This window comes from Aethina tumida, chromosome 2 (genome assembly GCF_024364675.1).
Source record: "Aethina tumida isolate Nest 87 chromosome 2, icAetTumi1.1, whole genome shotgun sequence".
Taxonomy (NCBI): Eukaryota; Metazoa; Arthropoda; class Insecta; order Coleoptera; family Nitidulidae; genus Aethina; species Aethina tumida.
Genome location: NC_065436.1, coordinates 34771829 through 34793050, shown reverse-complemented (window position 1 = coordinate 34793050; position 21222 = coordinate 34771829). Strand labels below are relative to the sequence as shown.

At 30.0% G+C, this 21222-nt stretch overlaps 2 protein-coding genes across 8 annotated transcripts in view; one reads left to right on the top strand and one right to left on the bottom strand.

The window, feature by feature from the left end:
* Positions 1-21222, bottom strand: part of LOC109606128 (sphingosine kinase 2) — a 104042-nt gene that overhangs the window by 51203 nt on the left and 31617 nt on the right. The gene's annotated exons all lie outside the window — the stretch shown is intronic.
* LOC109606636 (disco-interacting protein 2) overlaps positions 1-21222 on the top strand; it is a 111018-nt gene that overhangs the window by 82683 nt on the left and 7113 nt on the right. For 4 of the 7 annotated variants that reach the window (XM_049962375.1, XM_049962374.1, XM_049962370.1 and 1 more), the window contains exons 3-5: positions 17878-17952; positions 19330-19470; positions 21042-21170. In XM_049962375.1, coding sequence (XP_049818332.1) covers positions 17878-17952; positions 19330-19470; positions 21042-21170 — 345 coding nt within the window. Of the gene's footprint in view, positions 1-17877; positions 17953-19329; positions 19471-20435; positions 20562-21041; positions 21171-21222 lie in introns of all 7 variants that reach the window. The other 3 variants (XM_049962373.1, XM_049962371.1, XM_049962376.1) reach the window with 2 other exon arrangements.

Sequence of the window (21222 nt, the reverse complement as noted above, 5' to 3'; positions counted from 1 at the left end):
CTGAGAATTCTTTTTACAAGGTTTAAGAAGATATAAAAAATATGCTTATCAAAAAATAGAAAGCAAAAACGGAAAACAATATACTTTTAATAATTTTATATATTTACTTCTAAAAAATATTGAAAAAATATATAAAAAAATATTATCATATTTGATTTAAAATGCTTAAATTTATGTGTAAACAATTAAAATAAATGTAATTTATTAAATAAATTATATTAAGTAAACAATTAATATAAAATTTCAGAAAAAATACTGAGAATTCTCTACAAGGTATAAGAAGATATAAAAAAATGGGCACAACAAAAAATGGAAAGTTTCAAGCTCAAAAATGGAAAAATACATTCTTTTAATAATTCTATATATTTATTTCTAAAAAATATTGAAAGAAAAGAAAATTTAAATAAAAAATTAGCTAATTTGATTAAAATCCTTAAATTTATGTTTAAAAATTTAAAATAAGTGTCATTTTTTAAATAAATCATATTCAATAGAAAATTTGTATAAAATTTTAAGGAAATTATTGAAAATTGTTTTTACAAAGTATAGGAAAATATAAAAAAATATGTGTATATATATATATATATATATATATATATATATATATATATATATATATAGAAAATACATTATTTTAATAATTTTTATTTTTTTTTGCCAAAAAATATTGAGAAAAAAGATAATTTAAAATTAAATTATTTCATTTATAAATAATTTTAATACATCATATATTTTCAAAATGTAAAGAAGAAAGAAATAGTTGCATTCTGAAATTACTTTATTACCTGTAATATATTAATTCTATTCAATTAGCTTTCTAGTTTATCAATAGACGCATGTAATTACTTAAGTTAAAGTCAATTATAAATCTAAAACCAATCTCCAATTATAATGTGCGAGCATGTTTTCAAATTGGTTAAACTTTGCGTGTAATATTGGATCGATTTGTGTTCTCCCACGGTCCGCAAGCGTGACATCCAGTTTGTATGTAGATTATCCGTACGACGGACAAAAACCCTCGTCACAAAATGAACACAGGAACTGCCGGCTCCTTCTGCGGCCCAGATCGTAACTCTAGCCGTTTCGGCGTTAAACGCTTTCGTTGTATACAATTTCGTTTAATTAATGGATGCATGTGTTGAATTCCACTATCAAATTTCCAAGACATTCCGTGTTGATGCTCATCGGAAATTGATATCTGCATACTGCACCATATTGTTCGCATTGTTCCGGCCGATATTCGGCGCGCGCCCTTTTGCATTCCCGCCGGTGAAATAATTTTAGGTGCTCGACATGTAAATAGATCTGATTTAGTGCGGTTTTATTTACCCACTTTTCCAAGCCGGAAAACTTTAACCGCATTTCTGCAAATAAGTGAAATGGGGGGAATGGAGAGTCGTCGCTTTCCTTCAAATGCGGCTGCAACTCAATGCTAATACTTTCCACACACCCGGCAACCAAAGCTGGTTTTAATCATTCCTTATGTTTAATGTGACTAACCGTAAGAAATTTAATAATAAAACTTGTCCAAACTCAATATTATATTCAACCAACTAAAAGTATCAAGAGCTTTGTACTGCGTGTAAGTGTGGGGGGTTTGTCTGTTTTTCTACTAGCGCAACATAAACTTTTGTCATTTATTTTTATTGGTGTTTCTTTATCATTCTTTTCGTTCTGTCGACGTTAAAATTGCTACGGAAAGTTCGTCTAAAATCGAACAACTCGGTTTCAAAATTCTACACGCGTAAGTCGATTTATGAAACTGCCTGAATTTTCGATTAAATGTACCGATCGTAAACTATAATGTAAAGTAAATATTATTTTTATGCGAGACAGGTATGCAAAAATACAATATTTGTGGGTCATATAAACATTTTTTTATTTTTAAGATCGTGCTAATTGTGTAAGTTTATAAAAATATACCGTTAGTTTATAAACAACTTTGTTACAGTGACTGTTTTTGATAACTTGTGGTAACACAAAGTTCACCGATTATTATCATAATATTTATGCCTTGGTAATTATCAAGTAATAGTTAATTATATAAAGATCTGTTATTTTCTCAAAATTCATCTAAAAAACGTCCAAAAATGTCCAGAAAATACCCAAAACACGTTTGTTATTTAAAAATATACATAAATTAAACATTAAAATAAAAAGTTTCAGTTCCAAATATTAGAATGACTATTCGTTAAAAATATTTCGAATTATACACATGGGAAATATTTTAAGAACATTCACATTCTTAAATTACTCAGGTACATGTTTTCAAAATTAAATTTATTCAATATGTTTTGGCTGAGTTTAAAATTTATATAGTTATTACAATGTATTAAACAAAAACGTACTCAATTAAGGCTTTCACTAATAATATTTCTCTACGTTGTCTTATAATATGAACTATTGAAAAAGCTCGTTATTCATATATAAAAAACTTTGCTTTTTCTTTCATTAATTGTTGTCTTTTTTATTTTATTTTCTTAATTATGATTATTTAAGTTCATAATTTTTTTTGATTTTTTACAGTAACATTATTTCAAAGCTCCAAAATTAACATTTCACAAAAAATATCATTAATACAATTTTTTATTAATTTTATTACATTTTATATTATCTATATTTAACATTAAATATTTTAAAATTTTGAATTTAATTCACGAGATTTTATATTTGTCATAAAGGAATTCTTTAAAACCCTTGAATTTTATAAAGGAGATTTTGTAATTCAAAAAATTAAGAAATTTTAACAATTATTTTTTAAAAATAATTGTTTCGACATTCTTTAATATACAAAATCTCTTTTAAATGAGTAAAATAATATTTTTGAATATTTTATTAACAATCATATAGATAATAATATAATTTTTATTTTTATCCTATATTTGACATAAAAATATCAGATTTTTTAAAACCCCTTAATTTAATAAGGAAATTTTATAATTCAAAGAACAAAGAAATTTTAAGAGTTGTTTTAAAAAATAATTATTTCAATTTTTTAATATGGAAAATCTTTAATAATAATATTTTTGCATATTTTATTTACAATCATCGGGTAATTATTAAATTTATCCAATATTTGACATAAATATCAGATTTCTCAAAACCCCTGAATTTTATAAAGAGGATTTTATAATTAAAATAATAATTTTAAATGTTTTACTAATAATCAACTGGATAATTATTAGATTTTCATATTTATCCTATAATTGACAAAAGTATCAGATTTTTTAAAACTCCAGAATTTTATAAAGAAGATTTTATAATTCAAGAAATTAAGAAATTTTAAGAATTATTTTTAAAAATAATTAAGTTCTAGAAATAAATAATTAAAATAATATTTTTAGATATATTATTAACAATCATCTGGATAATTATTAATTTTTTATATTTATCATATATACATTTTTTTGAAACCCCGAATTTTACAAACGAGAAAAAATTTTAAGAATTATTAAAAACATAAATCAATAAATTTAAATAATTAAAATAATAATATTGAATATTTTATTAATAAGTATCAGATTTTTTAGAACCCCAAATTTTAAATAGAAGATTTATAATTAAAAAAAATAAAAAACATTAACAATTATTTAAAATATTTTATTGAATATCATCTGGATATTTATCCAAGTTTGATAATTACCCTATATTTAATATTAATATCAGATTTGTTTTAGAATTCCCGATTTTTATAAGTTGGAATAAAGGTATATTTTTTTAAAATAATTAAAATAACGATTTGGAGCAGAATTTTTTAGAAACCTACATTTTATTAATGAGATTTTATATTTGTCATAAAGAAATTTAAATAATTAATTAAATAGTTTTTATCTTAGCGTTCTATAAACGTATTTAAAATAAGTTAAATAATAGTTTATTTATTTTTTTAGTACCCCGGTTTTTATTAATGAGATTTTATAATTAAAAATATTGTAATAAAGCAAATATAAGGTTTTATATCTTATAGCTTCTTTAACTCTGCAACGGCTCATTAAAACACACAAAACAAAACAAAAATATCGTATTTTTTTAGAAAACCCAACGTTAATGAGTTTTTATTAAGCACAAAGTGTCAATAGTGAATAACGAGAGCAAAAGAACCTAATCCTTTGATGTGCGGTAGTTGATTAGTCCAATTTTATAAACGAAACAAGCCACTTCAGCGTTTCCCCATCGATCCAGTTCCGTTCAAAAATCCAGTTTTCACAAACCACGTTGTCATACGGACGTTTCGCCTCCCAGGGATCATCGCAATTCGCACACATCGAAGATCCCGGAGCCCGAGTTAATTCGGGGATAGTTGCACTACTCAAACCGGCGAATAAATTTAGCGCCGCATGTTTACGAGGCCCGCCAACTTTACGGCGTGCAATATTTTCGGAATGCATTTAATTAGGGTGGTGGGGGCGGTCGAATTTATTCGGGGAAACACCGACGTCCCGTTCGGGCGAACAGTGAGAGGTTCGTTCACATTTCACCTCGGCAATAATTCATGCCCGATGCGCTACGTGAAAAGTCCATTACTTGGCCTAGCACGCTGATCAATGTCAAGCCGTTTTGGCACGCTTATCCATAAATAAAACGGTCCCACCTTTTCTGCAGCGGGGTTTTGTTTAAATATTTGTGGATGCGAATTCGGTCGATGCGATGCGAAATTTTACGAAAGGATTACAAATTTGAACGGCACGACTAAATCGGTTTTATTTTTAAATATATCGACATGGAACAATTGAAAATCAATGTTTGTTATCGCTTGTTTAAATAAAATAATAGATCATAAGCGATTTGTTCACGTGGTAAACACTGTTTTATCATATATTATGCGGAATTGATGAGTTATGGAAGTGGGTTTATAGATCTGCATAATTTTGATTTATACCCTCGTGTCCATAAATGCCATTGATTGCTGATTTACTGATTATAAACATTACAAATGTACTAAACTCTTTTTATTTTTTACAGGTATGCACAGGCCTAGAATTCGTAAGAATATTAATAATCAATAAAATTTAATGTTTTGAAATTAACAATAGAATATTGTTGCAATATTTTAAGTAATAGAAATGAGAAATAATACAACTTTGTCGTTGTAACAGTTGTGTAATTAACTTGGAAATCGATTCCCGAATGAAATAATTAACTTCTGGCCCCCTTCGATTTATGCATGCCCGATTTGAATTCGGGATTAAAACAGTTTCGGTTTGATTTCGGCCCCAGATTAATTCCAAGTACTGTTTATGCACGTTTCAGTTAATGGTGGGACATTTATAAAGGGGGATATCTCTAACATCTGGGGACAATTTATGGTGTTGTATTTTTTTGATAATTCAGCAATTAGTCACATAAATGTGAGTACAAAAAGTACTTTATCATTGTTGTTTTACTCCTTTTTAATATGGAAAATAATTTGAAATGAATAATTCAATTATCCAGTCCGAATATGAAAATAAATAAATAATAATAGTTATTATTTTTTAATAATTCGTTATTGTAATAAATTAAAATGTCAGTATTAAATTACTTTTTATTTAACCTAAATCAAATTACAAATGAATTAATATAATTCAGGATTATTATAAATTTATCAGTATGTTATATATTAATATAATATACTAATAAATTTAACAATATTGGATTGCTTTTTTAATTTCAGAGTTTCAGTACGTACAATTTTATAGAAAAAAATTATTAATAAATAAATGTAATTTATATTATATATAATAAACAAATGAAAGAATATATGCCAACTGTAAAAAGACACCCAGAACGCATTCAAATATTTTTATAAAATTTGGTATACCTATTGAAATCAGAAATGATTAAAATTTGAAGTTAATCGGAAAACATATTGTCGGTTTTTTGTTCTTTTTTTCTTCATATCTTTAAGTATTTCAAATAAGCCTAAAGTACGAGACGAGATAATTAAGGGAGTTTGATAGAGGTACAATAGTGGTTTCTGAAGAAGCAGAAATTTTGTTTCGAGAAATAGTGCATCCTGTTGTTAATAATAACTTAAGTCAAGTAATAAATAAAAGAATATAATTATCTATAATAAGTAAATTAAACTATACTAAATTGTCTTTTCGTTTAGAAGTTTATTATCTGGAGTTATTTAGGACAAAAAAGTAAATAAAAATTAATAATAACATCCTGAAAGTTAAATCAAATATACAAATAAGCAGTATAATTTATGTTATGTACGTTATATAAATTAAACTTCATATATTAAACTGGTTGTCAATTTACTGTTTTAGCACGTCCAATTTTAAGGTCACAAAAATTAAATATAAATCAAGTAACAATATACTTTAACAATAATTGAAATTAAGTAACAAATCGAGTATAATTTATATTAACCATAATAAATAAAAAATATATAATACATTTAACATATAAAAATTATATTTAACTACTTTAAATTCCTTAAAAAGCACAAAGAAATTAAATAAAAGCGAATGAAAGCATCCTGCCTTTAACAATAAAACTAAAACAAGCTTCAAATAAAAGAATAAATTGTAAAATATGTTGTAGATTTGCTTTGTAATCTAATTTGATTCAGAAGCACTTATTTTTATATTGTTCAAACCACATTCGTAGTCGAATCGAGTTTCAGTCATATAATATTTAAAAAGGTTATTCAGGAAATGTGCACAAAAGCAAGCTTTTACACTTAAACTTCGACGTCGAAAATTATTTAATTCAATGAAACCTATCGATTCGTTCATATAAAACTTGTGATTCAATTCCCATTTCAATTATTCTGTTATTTTACCTTTTTTGTTCCACAAAATATAAGTAATAATCGGCTGGTCACACGAATTATAGTTGAATATAATGAAAAATCGATATTTAATTAACCGTTCCGACGTCCCGCCTCAAAATTTAATTTAGTTATTAAACGGAACAAAAATAACCACTTCGTTTTGAAAGGAAAAATTAATGTATGACTAAGCAATGTTTAAAGACTCATTGTAACTTTTCTAATACGGATTTCCCGGAGTATATCCGGAGTCATGGAAATTGAAAATATTTTATGGCCTCAATTAAACTTCCAACATATTTATTGCCGCAGTTTCTGCTTTATAGGGAAACTTTTTAATTCGCTTTCCGATATACAACTCGGTCGTTCTTCGCCTTTTTAAAAACACACCGTCGACGTCGACGCCGACTAATATGAAGATATTTTCGAAAATTTTAATTAAACCCCGGCTTATTTAAGATTTAGCCGGCGTGCGGAATTGGCGAAGTTGTGCCCAACAATTCCCATGGAAGTAACTTCACGCCAACATTCGAGATTAATTCGTCTCGCAATTAGTACAACATCAAGAACTAGTTACGAGTTGCAGAGCCATTACGTTTTATAAAGGCCATAACGCATAATGGACAAGAAAACGTTCAATTATTGCGGGTACGCGCCAATCAATTGAACGCACGGCAATAATTGCTGACAGGAAATGTACAAACTGCAAAAAACTCCCAATGAATGTCTGTCAATTCGACACACCTCGTCGTTCTTTTAATAGCGTGATTGATTTAACACTACGCCCGTTGTTGTGTAAGTAAATATCAATTCAGTTGTTAATTCACTTTTCGATTTGCGCAATAATGGATTTGGCGTTCGTCGACGAACATATTTGGACCATTTATGCTCTTTTCGGGCCGACAAAATCGATGGCACGGATCTGTCATCGTCCCGAATCCATCTTAACATCCCATTATCTGATAAGCTTTTTAATAAATTCCCATTGGCAGTTTAGTTAAGAGTTTTCCTTTCCACTGTGCCGTCAATCTAAATTACAAGCGGCAACAAGAGGTTTTAATCAGTTTTCAGTTCCTGCGATGAAATTTTGTGGAATTTAAATCTCTTCTAGCTTAGTTAGGAGTGGTTTTTTTGTGTTTGCCAGTTTCCACGAAATTACGCGTTTAAAGTATCATTTTATGTATCAGTTTTCAGGAGGGAGCAACTTTCGGTTTTCCACCGCAGTTGCTATATGTAAACGTCAGTTTATACAGAAACTTTACCATGAGTATGTACGTTTTTTCGAGACTAATCTGAAAAGTTTCGAATATATGAACGCAGCTTTTCAGTATCGTTTTGCAATATATTTTTGCATTCAACATCATGAAAAATTGATAAAGCACCCTTCAACATTTAAATATCAGTGTATTATGAAAGGAGTATTAAGTTTAAGAATGTTTTATAAATTCAAATATAAATGAGTTTTTAAATTAATGTCTCAAAAATATGCAATTTAGCCTGTTAGGGACTTAATTTTGAACTAATTAATAATTTTAATGTAAATATGCTACAAAAACCTCTTCTTTTTTATGTTAATAACTACTTTTTTATATTTTTGAAAACATTAAGGAAAAATTGTTTGAAAACACCTTCCACTAAATTTATACCACTTAAAGTAAAAAATTTAATGTCTCAAAATTTTGTTCTTTTACTCTGACAGGCAGTTAATTTAGAACTAATTAATAATTTTAATGTAAATATGCCACAAAATAACTTTTTCTATTTATATTACTTACTACTTTTTATTTATATACAAATGTTTAATTTAATGCTCCAAAAATTTATTCTTTTACTCTGATAGGGACTTAATTTTGAACTAATTAATAAATTTAACGTAAATATGCCACAAAACACCTTTTTCTATTTATGTTAATTTCTACATTTTATATATTTTTGAAAATAATAAAGGGAAATTGCTTAAAGACAACTTCTACTAAATTTATACTGTTTGGAGTAAAAATTGTCTAATTTAATGCCTCAAAAATTTGGTTTTAACTCTGAGGGAATTTTGAACTAATTAATAATTTTAATGTAAATAAAATGCCACAAAACACCTTCTATTTTTGTTAATTACTACTTTTTTAATTTTTTCAAAAATAATAAAGAGAAATTGCTTGAAGACACTTTCTACTAAATTTATACTATTTAGAATAAAAATTGTCTAATTTAATACGTCAAAAATTTGTTTTTTACACTGACAGGGTCTTAATTTTGAACTAATAAATAATTTTAATAGAAATATACCACACAACACGTTTTTCTTTTTATGTAAATTACTACTTTTTATATTTTTAAAAATTATAAAGAGAAATTTCTTGAAGACATATTTTACCAAATTTATACTATTTAGAGTAAAAAATGTTTATATATACATATATATGTATATATATTATATATATATATATATATATATATATATATATATATATATATATATATATATATATATATATATATATAATACTAATTAATAATTATAATGTAAATAGGTGAACATTTATCATTTTCTTTCAGTTCAGTTCTCCTTTTTGATTTTTTGAAAATATTTAAAATTTAAATGTTTAGTTGTACAATAGATTTTTTAGTGTTTTCTACGTTCCTTGAAATTATGCGTTTTAAAATATCATTTTATGTATGTATCAGTTTTCTGTTGGGAGCAACTTTCGTTTTTCCACCGCTGTTGCTTTGTGTAAACGTCACCTTGTAAAAAAACTATGAGCATCTACGTTTCTTTTAATCTGAAAAGTTTCGAATATACCAGCGCGGCCTTCACTTAAAATATATTTTTGCATTCGAACAGCAAGCGTACGTGAAAAATTGATAAAGTTCCCTTTAATATGTGAAAGTTGCTGTATTACGAAAGGAGTGATAAATTTAAGAAAAATGTTACATAACTTTCAAGGATCTACCGCACTCACAATAGGTAGAATAAATAACTTCCCACGTCTATTTATCACGAAATAAATCGACCTCCGTTTTCCATTATTGTCTCTAATTTATAACGTTGTCAAACCACCCAAAGTAACGCATCAAAACTCTTCTCGTATCCATCAGCGTTCGCATACTCGGGCCAATCAAAATTTCCAACATCAACACCGATAAACGCGGAGCATTTTCATTACGCACCATTGTTGTTGTGTTTGTGTTTTGCGGCGGGTTCTCCGCCCGTTTAAATTTAAACTATGCCCGGATTTAATTTTAGCTAGTACACGGGCTCCGTTCCACCTCGATTATCTGTTCGAGAGGAGTCTGCCAGTCGTAATTTTTTTTTTTTTTTTTCATCTGACAATACGAACGGGAGTTGTGCAATCTTTCCCGCGACGCGATTATCTTTATTGTGTCTGAACGACTTTAGAATTTGATAAGCCCACTACGTCTTGCGAGTTTAATTAAATTTATCATTAACCGTCATATCACAAGTTGCGACTTCCGCGTTACCCTTGTTTTAAACTAATTAGACAACTCCTGAAATCTCGTATTCCGATTTTTCACTCGTTGTCAGTTTAAAAGCAATTTTTAGATGGCGGGACAGCTTAATTCGGGATGAGCCTTACATTTTTATGTCGCCAGTTATGGTTGGAATCTTTTTTTCCAATTTAAAGCGAAGATAACTTGAATACATTCTTGAACGATCGATGTTTTAATTGGATCTTCCGTGGAATACTGATTTCCTCGAGTGGTTTTTCTGTGGAGAATTCCCATCTTGGTTTTATAGGTCAAACCATTACTTTAATGTAAATTTGATATAGGGTTCGAGCATGACTTTTTCTAATAACATTTTTAATTAAACAATGAAAATTGTACCACTAAATATTTTTCTGCGGCTTCATAAAAACCTCTTGAAAGTATTGATAAATCCTTTTTCATCCAGATTCATTAACCCACTTTTCTGTTGATCTATTTTCTAAATATAACTGGAAAGTTCAAACTTTTATTATTACAAACTTCCGATTGATATTAATAATCTCAGTTCGAACTTCTTTTTGAAATATTAATCCCAGTTATTTTAACTAATAAAGTACTTGAGAAGATTTGGCATTAAATTAATGCAGCAACTTCGCTCCCCCCAAAAAAAATGACCCGAAAGTTTAATAAACCCCCGATTCATTTAAAAATGTAGAACAGCTGTACGAAATGTCCATATAAAATACATTCGTTCTAGTGTTATTGCCTACTTTCTGGATCCCGTATACTTTTCCGCGTCGCCGGATCCGTCGCGGGGGTGGCTACCCCGCTCCCGCCACCGGAAATATATCGTTTCCACTATATCAACCGGATTAAGTTTTAATCCACCCGGTCGTATTTAACCGTCGAAATTACAAATCACCATAGATAATACGAAATTGAATCGTAAAACCGTCCGCGGATCCCAATCAAAATGCCTTCTCCGATATCGCGTCGATAAATAAGAGGATTATTGGGAGCGTTTCTCGGGGAATTATATCCGATATGCGGGAGGACTTTCTTGTGCGGCACAAACGGGGAAACGGCTTCCCGAAATGACAACAAATCACCGCAGACTCGGTGGAGTTTATTCGTTTGAACGGAATGTGTGCCTTTCAATTTCGGAACTGTTGGCTTTTCCACCTGACGTATTAAATTATGGAGAGCCACATTTGGAACTTTTTTTCTGGATGACATAGGAACACTTAAACGGAAATAAAATGGTTAAAATATTACCAAAAAATTTCAAGAGGGTGACAAACAGAAATGTCAATGTTACGTTTTGTCTATTTATAATATTTATATTTATTGAAATATTTAGTTTAATAGCTCAAAGAATAATTGTTCATACTGACATTTTTTAGTAATAAACAATGACATAATAATAATAATTATATCCTTTTTAATAAGTTTAACTTTAGAAAATAGTGACGAAAAGTTGTTCAAAAATGTCTTATTCCTAAAAAAATGTTTTCTTTGTATTCTTTCAAAATATTATTTTTTATTTTAACAGGTATTTTGTTTTTTACCGTACATGTTTCAAATTTACACATTTTATAATAAATAATATTCAGCTTAATGCCTCAAAAATTTTATTTTATTCCGACGGATATTTAATTATTTCCTGTTTAATAAGTTTAACTTTTAATATATGTATTTTAGAAAATAGTGACGAAAAGTTGTTCAAAAATACTTTTTTAAATTTCTTCAGTTTAGGAGAAATAATTTCTGTTCTAATAGTTTTTTCTTTCAAAAAATTATTTTTTTTTTTTTTTTTTTTTTTGACAAGTATTTAATTTTTTATTGTTTATACTGTGTTTTACTGTATATGTATTTTAGAGAAGAAGAAGAAGAAGATTATTTTTTAAACAACAGACATTTAATCTTTTACTAATAAATAATAATGTAAATATGTTACAAAATATCCTAAAATTGTGTAATTTTTACAACTTTTGGTAAATAAGTCTCAAAAATTGTTTAATATAGCTCTTCATTAATTATTATTCAAGCAAAGTAAAATTGCAAAAAAACCTTTTTACAATTTACACTATTTATCGCAAATAATGCTTAGTCTATCTCCTCAAAAAAATTATTAATACATTGAGATCTCCTTCAGCTATAAAATTGGTATCACAACAAAAAATTTAATATGTCAGATCCTGTTTTTACTTTTTAAGAAAGTAAGATATTAACGTCAAACATATTATTCTTCTGACTTTATAACACAATAACTTTCTTAAAATAAATCTGATATTGTAAAAAGCAATTTCTTTGTCAACAAATTAATTTTTGTCAGTTAAGAGGTCTTAGATGTCATTGAAAGATAAATTTTTTTAGATATTTATGATTGACAATCGATTAGTAAATAACATTTTTCTGATAACAGACTTTTTTAACCTAAAACTGTTTCTGTACACAAAAAGAAAGAATATTTATTTTTAAGAAAGACATTTTGTCGTTTTAACTAAATTTTCGTCATGAGAAAGACATGAAACATAGAGATGAACTTAAATTCAATCGTCTGCTACCCCATTTGTGATCCTCACATATTTTTAAATTATTCTTAGTTTTTATACCACATATTTTTTGGTGTTGTGGCAGCTAGTTTTTAATGAAAATGAATGATGTAGTTTTCGGGAAATTTAAACCGAGCGAAATAATTGCACCTTCCACAATTAACCAAAAAAAAACCACTCGTCCGATATTAAAATATTAAAACAAACCGGCCGCAGCAAGGAAACGTCGTGTGCAGGTGCGTTTTATCCGGGTAATTACACGACGAGAGAAAACGCGACATCTGCCCACGCAAAACCGCCGCCCCCGGAAATTTTCCAGCGAACCTTTTCTCGAAACAACGTTCGTCTACCGTTCATTTTTACATAATGCGATTTCGTCAGCGAGTCGCCTGTTTATGGCTGACATAATTCGGTGACAGATTTATTGCAAGTTTAATTCAAAATTCGATTTGCGCCTCATCGATTCCAGATATTCCCGGTTAAAGAGTAAAAAATGGTTTAGTAAGTTTATAAAATTTGTATTTACAGTAATAGATGCGGGATCAACGTTGCAGCTGTTTATGTAATGGCATGCAGCACGTTTTTCCCGGATGCTCGTACATAAAAGCAACGGATCCGGGGTGGATTTTTCATTAAATATTCGACAGAACTGCACCCACGTTCCTCTTTTAATATGCACTTTCGAGCGTTTCCGGTTTATTTGCAATCGAAACGTTGGTTTTAACCGTGTCTGATGTTTCTTTTCGATGTCGTTCGATTTTAGGGTAACGACGGAGTTTTGTTGAATGTGTAATAACATTTTGCCATTGTCAACGAATGCTCTCCCTTCTCAAATTAAAACAGTATCTAAATTCAATTTGGCAGTGAGGTAAATACATAATGGAGGGTAAATAAAAAACTACCAAATACCCACTATTTAGACAAAGTTATTTTATGTCAAGGAAAATGATTATTGTATATTACCCTAAATATTTATTTTGGGTTAATACCACTCAAGTTTATGATTTTTTTCTGGGTTTCTCGTGTTTTAATATATTGATTTATGTCTAAGTGAACATACAAAAAATGGTATTTTTTTAAGATTTCATGATTTTAATCATATTTAATGTTTCATTTGACTATTGTTGGCTTCTAGGTAATGCCATTATTTTATTAAATGTGTAATAACAAATTGCCACTGTCATCATGTCCTTCCTATTTAAATTATAAAATTATCTAAATTCAATGTTGGCAGTGGGATATAAATAATGGGTGGTTAAATTAAAAAAATAGCAAATACTCGCAATTTTCCCATACTTATTTTACATACCTAGGAAGATGGGTATTAAGATGGGCCAAGTATTTTTTTAACTTCTGACACTGAAATATTGGTTCCTATAAAAAATGCTTTCTAAAGGTGAACTCTTTAATAAGGAGGTCGTCTCCTCATCAGTTTTCCATTTTTTCTTCTGTTCCATATGGCAAAATCCATAACTCGCCATTACTTTATCGTACAAAAAATTTCTATTTACATTTTTGTAGAAAATTGAACGTTCTCCAAAAAAGGTATATTACAATTTTTTTATAACTCTTACCATTTAGAAGATATCGGAGGACAAAATTTGAAGAATTTAACAAGCCTAAGAACCAAGCTTTTAGTGGTATATTGGATATTTCCGTAAAATGGGTAAATACTTATTTTTAGTTTATACAACTCAAGTTCATTTTTTCACAAATTCCCCTCTCAAGAAATAGACATACTGAATATTATGCTAAAGGGATTCCAATGTTTTGTTCTAGTTTAATAAATAGGTATACACTGGAAAATTATTCAGGTAGATACTAAAAACATTATTTACCAAATATATGTATATACTCCCACCACTGATCTAATATAAGTAATCAGAAAGTTGTGCATTTTAATATAACCAGAGGTAACCAAAACAGACTCGAAGCATCCTTCAAACGGCGTAAAAGGTCAGGACCAAACGACCGTAAAAAATCTCTCCCACGTAATTAGCTAAATCCTCCACTCGGCTTATCCGGTTAATAAAATCCAGTTGGTTTCTTTTACGTCAACCGTAAGTTTTCAACATGTCCTGCATTTTTATATTCGTGGGACGTAACCCCGTTCGCTTGGTTAGAAGTTTCGCACTCGTTGCAACGATCCCGCGGGAAACTCCTGCAAAATGTTAATAGTCCGTGGTTTCGTTTTTTTTCCTTTTGGTAATCGCGTGTTACGGGAATATTGCCGCTTGTTAACAATGTGCAACATGTTGTCGAATAATTTTAATTAAAACTAAACCAAAATGGGACTTTGATGTTAGCGGTAAATAATCTACTTTAGGCAATTATAATCGACGGTATTCATGATACGGTTGTGTATTATGGATAAAGGATCCTTTGATGAATGTAAAATATATCCGACTTTTACCGGTGCAAAGTTTGAAGTTTTGAATTGCACCCCGAATACAAAGCAGGCTGATGCAACTAAAAGATGTGATGCACAATATGTGAAATCGATTCGTGACTATTTATTCAATGGGCCATCATAGAGCTTCTTTATAGTATTTAATATTTTTAAATCTAGTTGTTATTAAATCTACATATGTTAAGGTAATATGAAAACTGGTGTGTTTGAACTCTGTAACTAAAAGATGTGACCATCAAAAATATCTATATATTCAATCAATGATATAGGAGTGAAGAATCTTCTTTCAGAATATATATTCAATGGTCCATTAAAAAGGTTTCTTTTTAATATTGAAAATTTTTAAGTATAGTTGCGCATAAGACTAGATTTGTTATGAATAATATATAACTGAAATGTTTGAGAAATCTTCCCATTACAACTCTTTATCTAAAAGATATGACCCACCACCTATAAAATCTACTGGTGTCTATTCGTTTAAAGTAGCATCAAACATATCCTTTTAAAATATTTAATATTTTTAATTTTAGTTGAAATAAAACTATATATTTATGGATGATATATAAACTAACATATTTGAATAGTCTTCCTTCAGAACACTCACTAAAAACCCAATGCACCGTCTATAAAATCGATTGATCGCTGTTAAATAGACGATCAAAAAGTCTCTTTATAATATTTAAAACTTGATTTTTTATGAGTAATTTAAAAAATGACGTATTTGAAAAATCTTCGATCAAAATACTTACTTTTATACTGATACGAGTTATTTCTATCGTTTATCATTTTGACTTATCTCAGCAATAAATCTGAACGAATCTCATTTCCAACTATTATTTTACGTTACTTAATGAATCGTTAAAACAACAGGGAAACGTTTTTTCGTGTACTAAAGGACGAAAGCAAAGGTCGCCCATAAACATGACTGGGAAGAGATTTTATGGTCCGTGTAGGAAAACCTCTTTTCTTTAGCGAGGTTATATGATACGTACAGCAGCAAATCCTTGTAATTTATTGGCAGCGACGTAATGAAAATTCAAATATGACATCTTATTTAGTTAGATGGTTTATTGAAATTTATGGCTAGGTGTGCGTTGTACATTTCTGATTATCTTCTTGTCCCTTGTCTCTTGTCTTTCTCCGTAACATAATTATTTTTGGCCACACAATCAAGGAACAAAACATTTTCTGCAAAATTACGTTACTAGATGGTTATTGATATGTTTTGGCTCCGATACTGTGATTAAATACACAGAAAGTATAAATTTTGCAATTGCCTCACAATGACTGTCTATAAACCCCATAGTACATCTTTGGGATTATTTAGAAGGGAATATACAGCAGCACACAATAAAAAGACAGAGCTACTGAAAAGGTTTTAAATTGAATGGTAAAAAATATCTCCAAAATTTGACAGAAAATTGGTTAACTCCGTGAACAAAAGGTGTGTAGCAGTCATACAAGCTGATAGTTACGCAACAAAATATTAATGCTTCTATTTGTTTTTGGTTTATTATTCGAAAATTAAATTATTTAATAGGGTTTTCAAACTTATGTCCAATTTTGATTAAAAATCTATTTTACTTTGTATCTTAATAAAAGTAAATACAACTTATAGAAGCATCTTTATTAATCCGTTATACAGGAGATAGAACAGAAATTTTATTTAAACCATTTATTATTTATTAACTATTATTATTATTTATTAACTGTTTAAATAATAAATAATTCAATTTTAGGGTTTCCAAACTTTTGTCCAATAGTATATATGAAACCTGTATAACTAAAATACGGATTGCTAGTAGCTGAATTGTTTTTTAATAATGAAACGTGCATGTTTATTAATAAATAATAATGGCCAAAACAAAACTGTGCGAAACAACGCTCTTTTCATAAAACCATTCCACAAACTAGTCTCTCAAACAAAAAAATGCGGCGTTAAATTATCATTGTTGCACGTAAAATTCCGGCATATCCAAGGATGGCAGCAAATTACCTATTTATTTCTCTGCTACCGAAGCACCGAACTATCATTCTCGACGAAATAATCCGAGAACTTATGACGTTCTCCCGTGACAATTCCAACCCCGTAAATTCATGTAAATTGATTGCGCAGATACATCTTCACTGCCGGGCATTGTTTTCTTTTACTGCTGCATCCGGCCGCTTTGTATTCGTGGTGCAATCTTGAAACTTTGTTGAAATATTACAATTTACTTAGTCCTGAAATAAAAGCGGGGAAGTCTGTGATCGCAGGTCTTATTAAATCAACGAATTGGAACTTGCACAATTTATTTAATGTCACCCGAAAGTTTTGCAATTACTATAAAACTGTTTACTCACTAATTAAACATATTTACTGAATATAGTTTAATCAGACAGCATATTAATTAGCTCTTTCAATCGAAATGTTACAATGATTAGATGATGTAATTAAACTACTTGGATATTAATGTTTCTGGCAGGTAAAATTGTAATTCAATCACACTTTAATTAATTATGATACTTCCCTTTGTACGTTCTAAATATTCAATGTTCGATGTACAAATTAATTTTGATTAACACACCGCTGTTTATTTGGACGGAGTTAATTAATATTTTATCTGAAAAATTCAAAACGACAACTGCTCCACCAGAAAAACGAGTATTGCATACACGCCAAGTCTGACATGTTCATGAATTATTTAACAATTTGTTCTTTGTTGCAGGCGACATAACTCAAAAAGGATATGAAAAGAAGAGGACTCGACTTTTATCTCCCTATGTGCCTAAACTAAATACAAGTAAGTTTACTCCGGAGTAATGTATTTTATATGTTTATGCCGTACCAGGGAAAATTCTTCTCTGAATTTTTTTTATTTATTTAATAAACCATTTTTTTATGCCGATAGGTAATTCGTGTGCCTAACAAAACGTTGATTCGATTTTGTTAGGCACTTCGATATTTTATCTGGTCGGCGAGTTTTTTGCTCAGGTTTAACATCGAAATCAAATTTGTTACTTTTAATGCCTGGAAAGCGGGGCGCAATTTAATTGGATGAAAATTTAATTAAAATGTAACCCGCTGTTTAAAAATACTGGTTTTTGATATTAGAGGTGCATTAGCGAACGAAACTATAAAGTAGTTGTTTTTTAACAACGGTACAGGATTATTGATTATATTTTAGCCCCATATAATTTATTGTATTATGAGAGATGCTAAAAAAGCTTTTATTAAAATGTGAAACAGTACAAATAGACTACATGGTGGATGAAATAGAACATTTTGTTCACATTTAACATTTTTAAACTTTATTATTTTTAACAAAATGATTCTGGTTTCACCGATGTTCTGGATGTTCTATTGAAAATAAAAAGTTAATGTCATTTCCAGTAAAACCGGAAATGAAATTTTGTTCAAAATAAATTAGAAAAGTAATTCAAGTCAAATTATAATAATTGCTGTAAAAATTTCAAAATAATACTTTTTACCGTCCTCCTGTTGTAGAAAAAAAAATAAATAGCATAATAAGTATAAAAAAGCAACTGTTTAATATAAAATTTTAATAAGAACTTTATCTTTTGTAGAAAAATATGTACATAATAGGATAGTCAAAATACAATCGGTAACCCTGTATATAATCCAGTAACAATAAAATGAATAATCAATATTACCCAAACAATATTACAAACGTTTCGCTCATTTTATGCACTTCACGTATTAACATTAACAAAACTGGGGTGTGTACAATATTGGTGTAATGGTTATACGTATTTCCTGTGTAAAACATCAAAAAGGTCCTAATCCCTTTCAGGAGTAGAATTCAAGCCTATTTACCATACAAATTTAAACTGCACATTAACATAAATTGTTTGCACTCGCGTTAGACGCCGTGTAAATAACCGTATGGCTTATTAATTCGCGAGTGCAAGACCTCGCAACTTCCACTAATCTCTTATTCATATACGGCCTCCCCATTTCCATTTTACGCTTGTATATCGTCTTACCATTCGCTTAACGTCATTTCGCCGTTGCCTTTCAAATGCAAATCGCCGCCGTAAACGGAAGTATTTGTGCACTACAATACGCACAAGTACTTCTGTCGTACGTGCAAAAAAAAGCAATGGTGATTGGTGTCGGGGTGGGTCCTTAGCTGAAAGATGTGTGTGAACTTGTTTAGCCTGCGGCGGTGGCGGCAATGACGCGGGCAACGGAAACGACGTGCCCGGCGTCGGCGGCGGTAACAGCGGCGGCAAACAGCAGCACACCAGGAGACGCACCCAGCGTCGCGTCACCCACAACGAGAAACGTTACCATTCAGGTTCGCGATCACCCTCTCTGTCTATCCCCTGTATACGTGTTCGCTTGCTTTTTATTTATTTATTTTTTTGGCTGTGGTGGTTGGATGTGGTTGGTGGTTGGTGGTTGGTGGTTAACGTTTTTGCAGGTTACCCGGAAGGAGGACTGATTTTATTTTATTTGTTTTGTTTTTAAGTTTTTCCTGTCAATCCGGACATTAAGTTCAAAATGTTTACATGGACGTTTAATAATTAATAACGTGACAAATAAATTAAATAAAGCTAATTAATTCATTCATGTTTTTAGTAAACATTAACGGACAGTTTGTTCAGGATACGGCAGATCTTTGTTTTGCGAAACATATTGTGATATACACACACGTACACGTCGCCAAATGAAAATCTAAAACTTTCAGGGCCGCCCCAGTAAAAGTTTATATTAATATTTGGCTTTCCGAATAAAATTTATTTACATGCAAAATTTGTACGTGCCCATAAACTTTCACGGTATCCGCGCCAGTAATTTAGCACGAATAAAATCGGTAAAAATATATAAAATTTATACTTTATTTGCGCCGTTTGCATTTTTATCTGCTAGTTGAACAAATAAAATGTAATATGTAGGGAACAGTGGTTTACGTCATAATCAAACATGAGAATTATTGTTTCGCATTGTTAAATTTAAAAATCTCTGTTGCAGCATTCGAACAAATCCGGCGATGAAAAATGTAAACCGATATTGAATTAATCCCTTGATCAAACTAGGAAACATTTATTACTATATGTTGAACATTTATCCACTTGAAACTTTAGCGGCTTTTATTTGTTGATGTTTATTTTATTTTTCTTCGTCCAGACTAACAATAAATCATGAAACGGTGTGTATATCACGATTGATTTCGATTACAATTTTAATATTATTTTTCGGTAAATTTTGACCGTTGTCGTCGAATCGCATGGCTCAGTGTGTTGTTGTTGTTGCATGTAGATGTGGGTGAGGGGCCGAAGGAGGCGGCGTCCAAGGAGGGCAGGACAAGTGCTGGCCCGGCGGCCGCCAAGGCCCAGCGCAGGGGCAACAGGCGGCTTACCCGCAACGAAAGCCGCTACCACTCAGGTAAGTCACGGATGCGCTTGTTTCTTTTTGCACCCTTATGTGTGTGTTTATTTTTATCAGTTTCGTTTCACTGTCGTTCTTTCACGTTTCCACCCCCCGTCATAAGTGTGAGTGGACGCCGAAGCTTTATTGCTTGCATTAGTGTCTTGGCTGAGTACTTGAATCGCATTGTTTAATTTCTAATGCACAAAATCGAAGGTTTTTATTTTATTTTTGTTTTGATTTCTTTGAAAAACTGTATTTTTGTATTATAAGTACAAACTCAACTGAAGAGAGGAAGAACGGACGTAAGTATATGTGCCTGAAAGCTTATCACAATCAGTTGTATTGTATTCCACTGTCGATAATACTAAACTTCCATTATAATTTAATCTAATAATCCTACGTAAAAGTTTGTCATCTTTCCTCTGAACATTCTTTGTTGTCTTCCCTAAATTGTTTAACAGAAACATACTAAATTAATTCAAATTGCGCTTATAGAAGTCCGACAAGAGGCAGTCCAACAAGCCCTCGCTCAAGCAATGACAAGACACAAACCGTCGATGCCGATGCCGTCCAAACGAACATCCGTTATGGCCAGAAGCCCGGACCGAGATCGACACGACTCCGGTAAACACTCGTCAACCGTTCTCAACTAACAACAAGTTATAAGCCCGTGTTT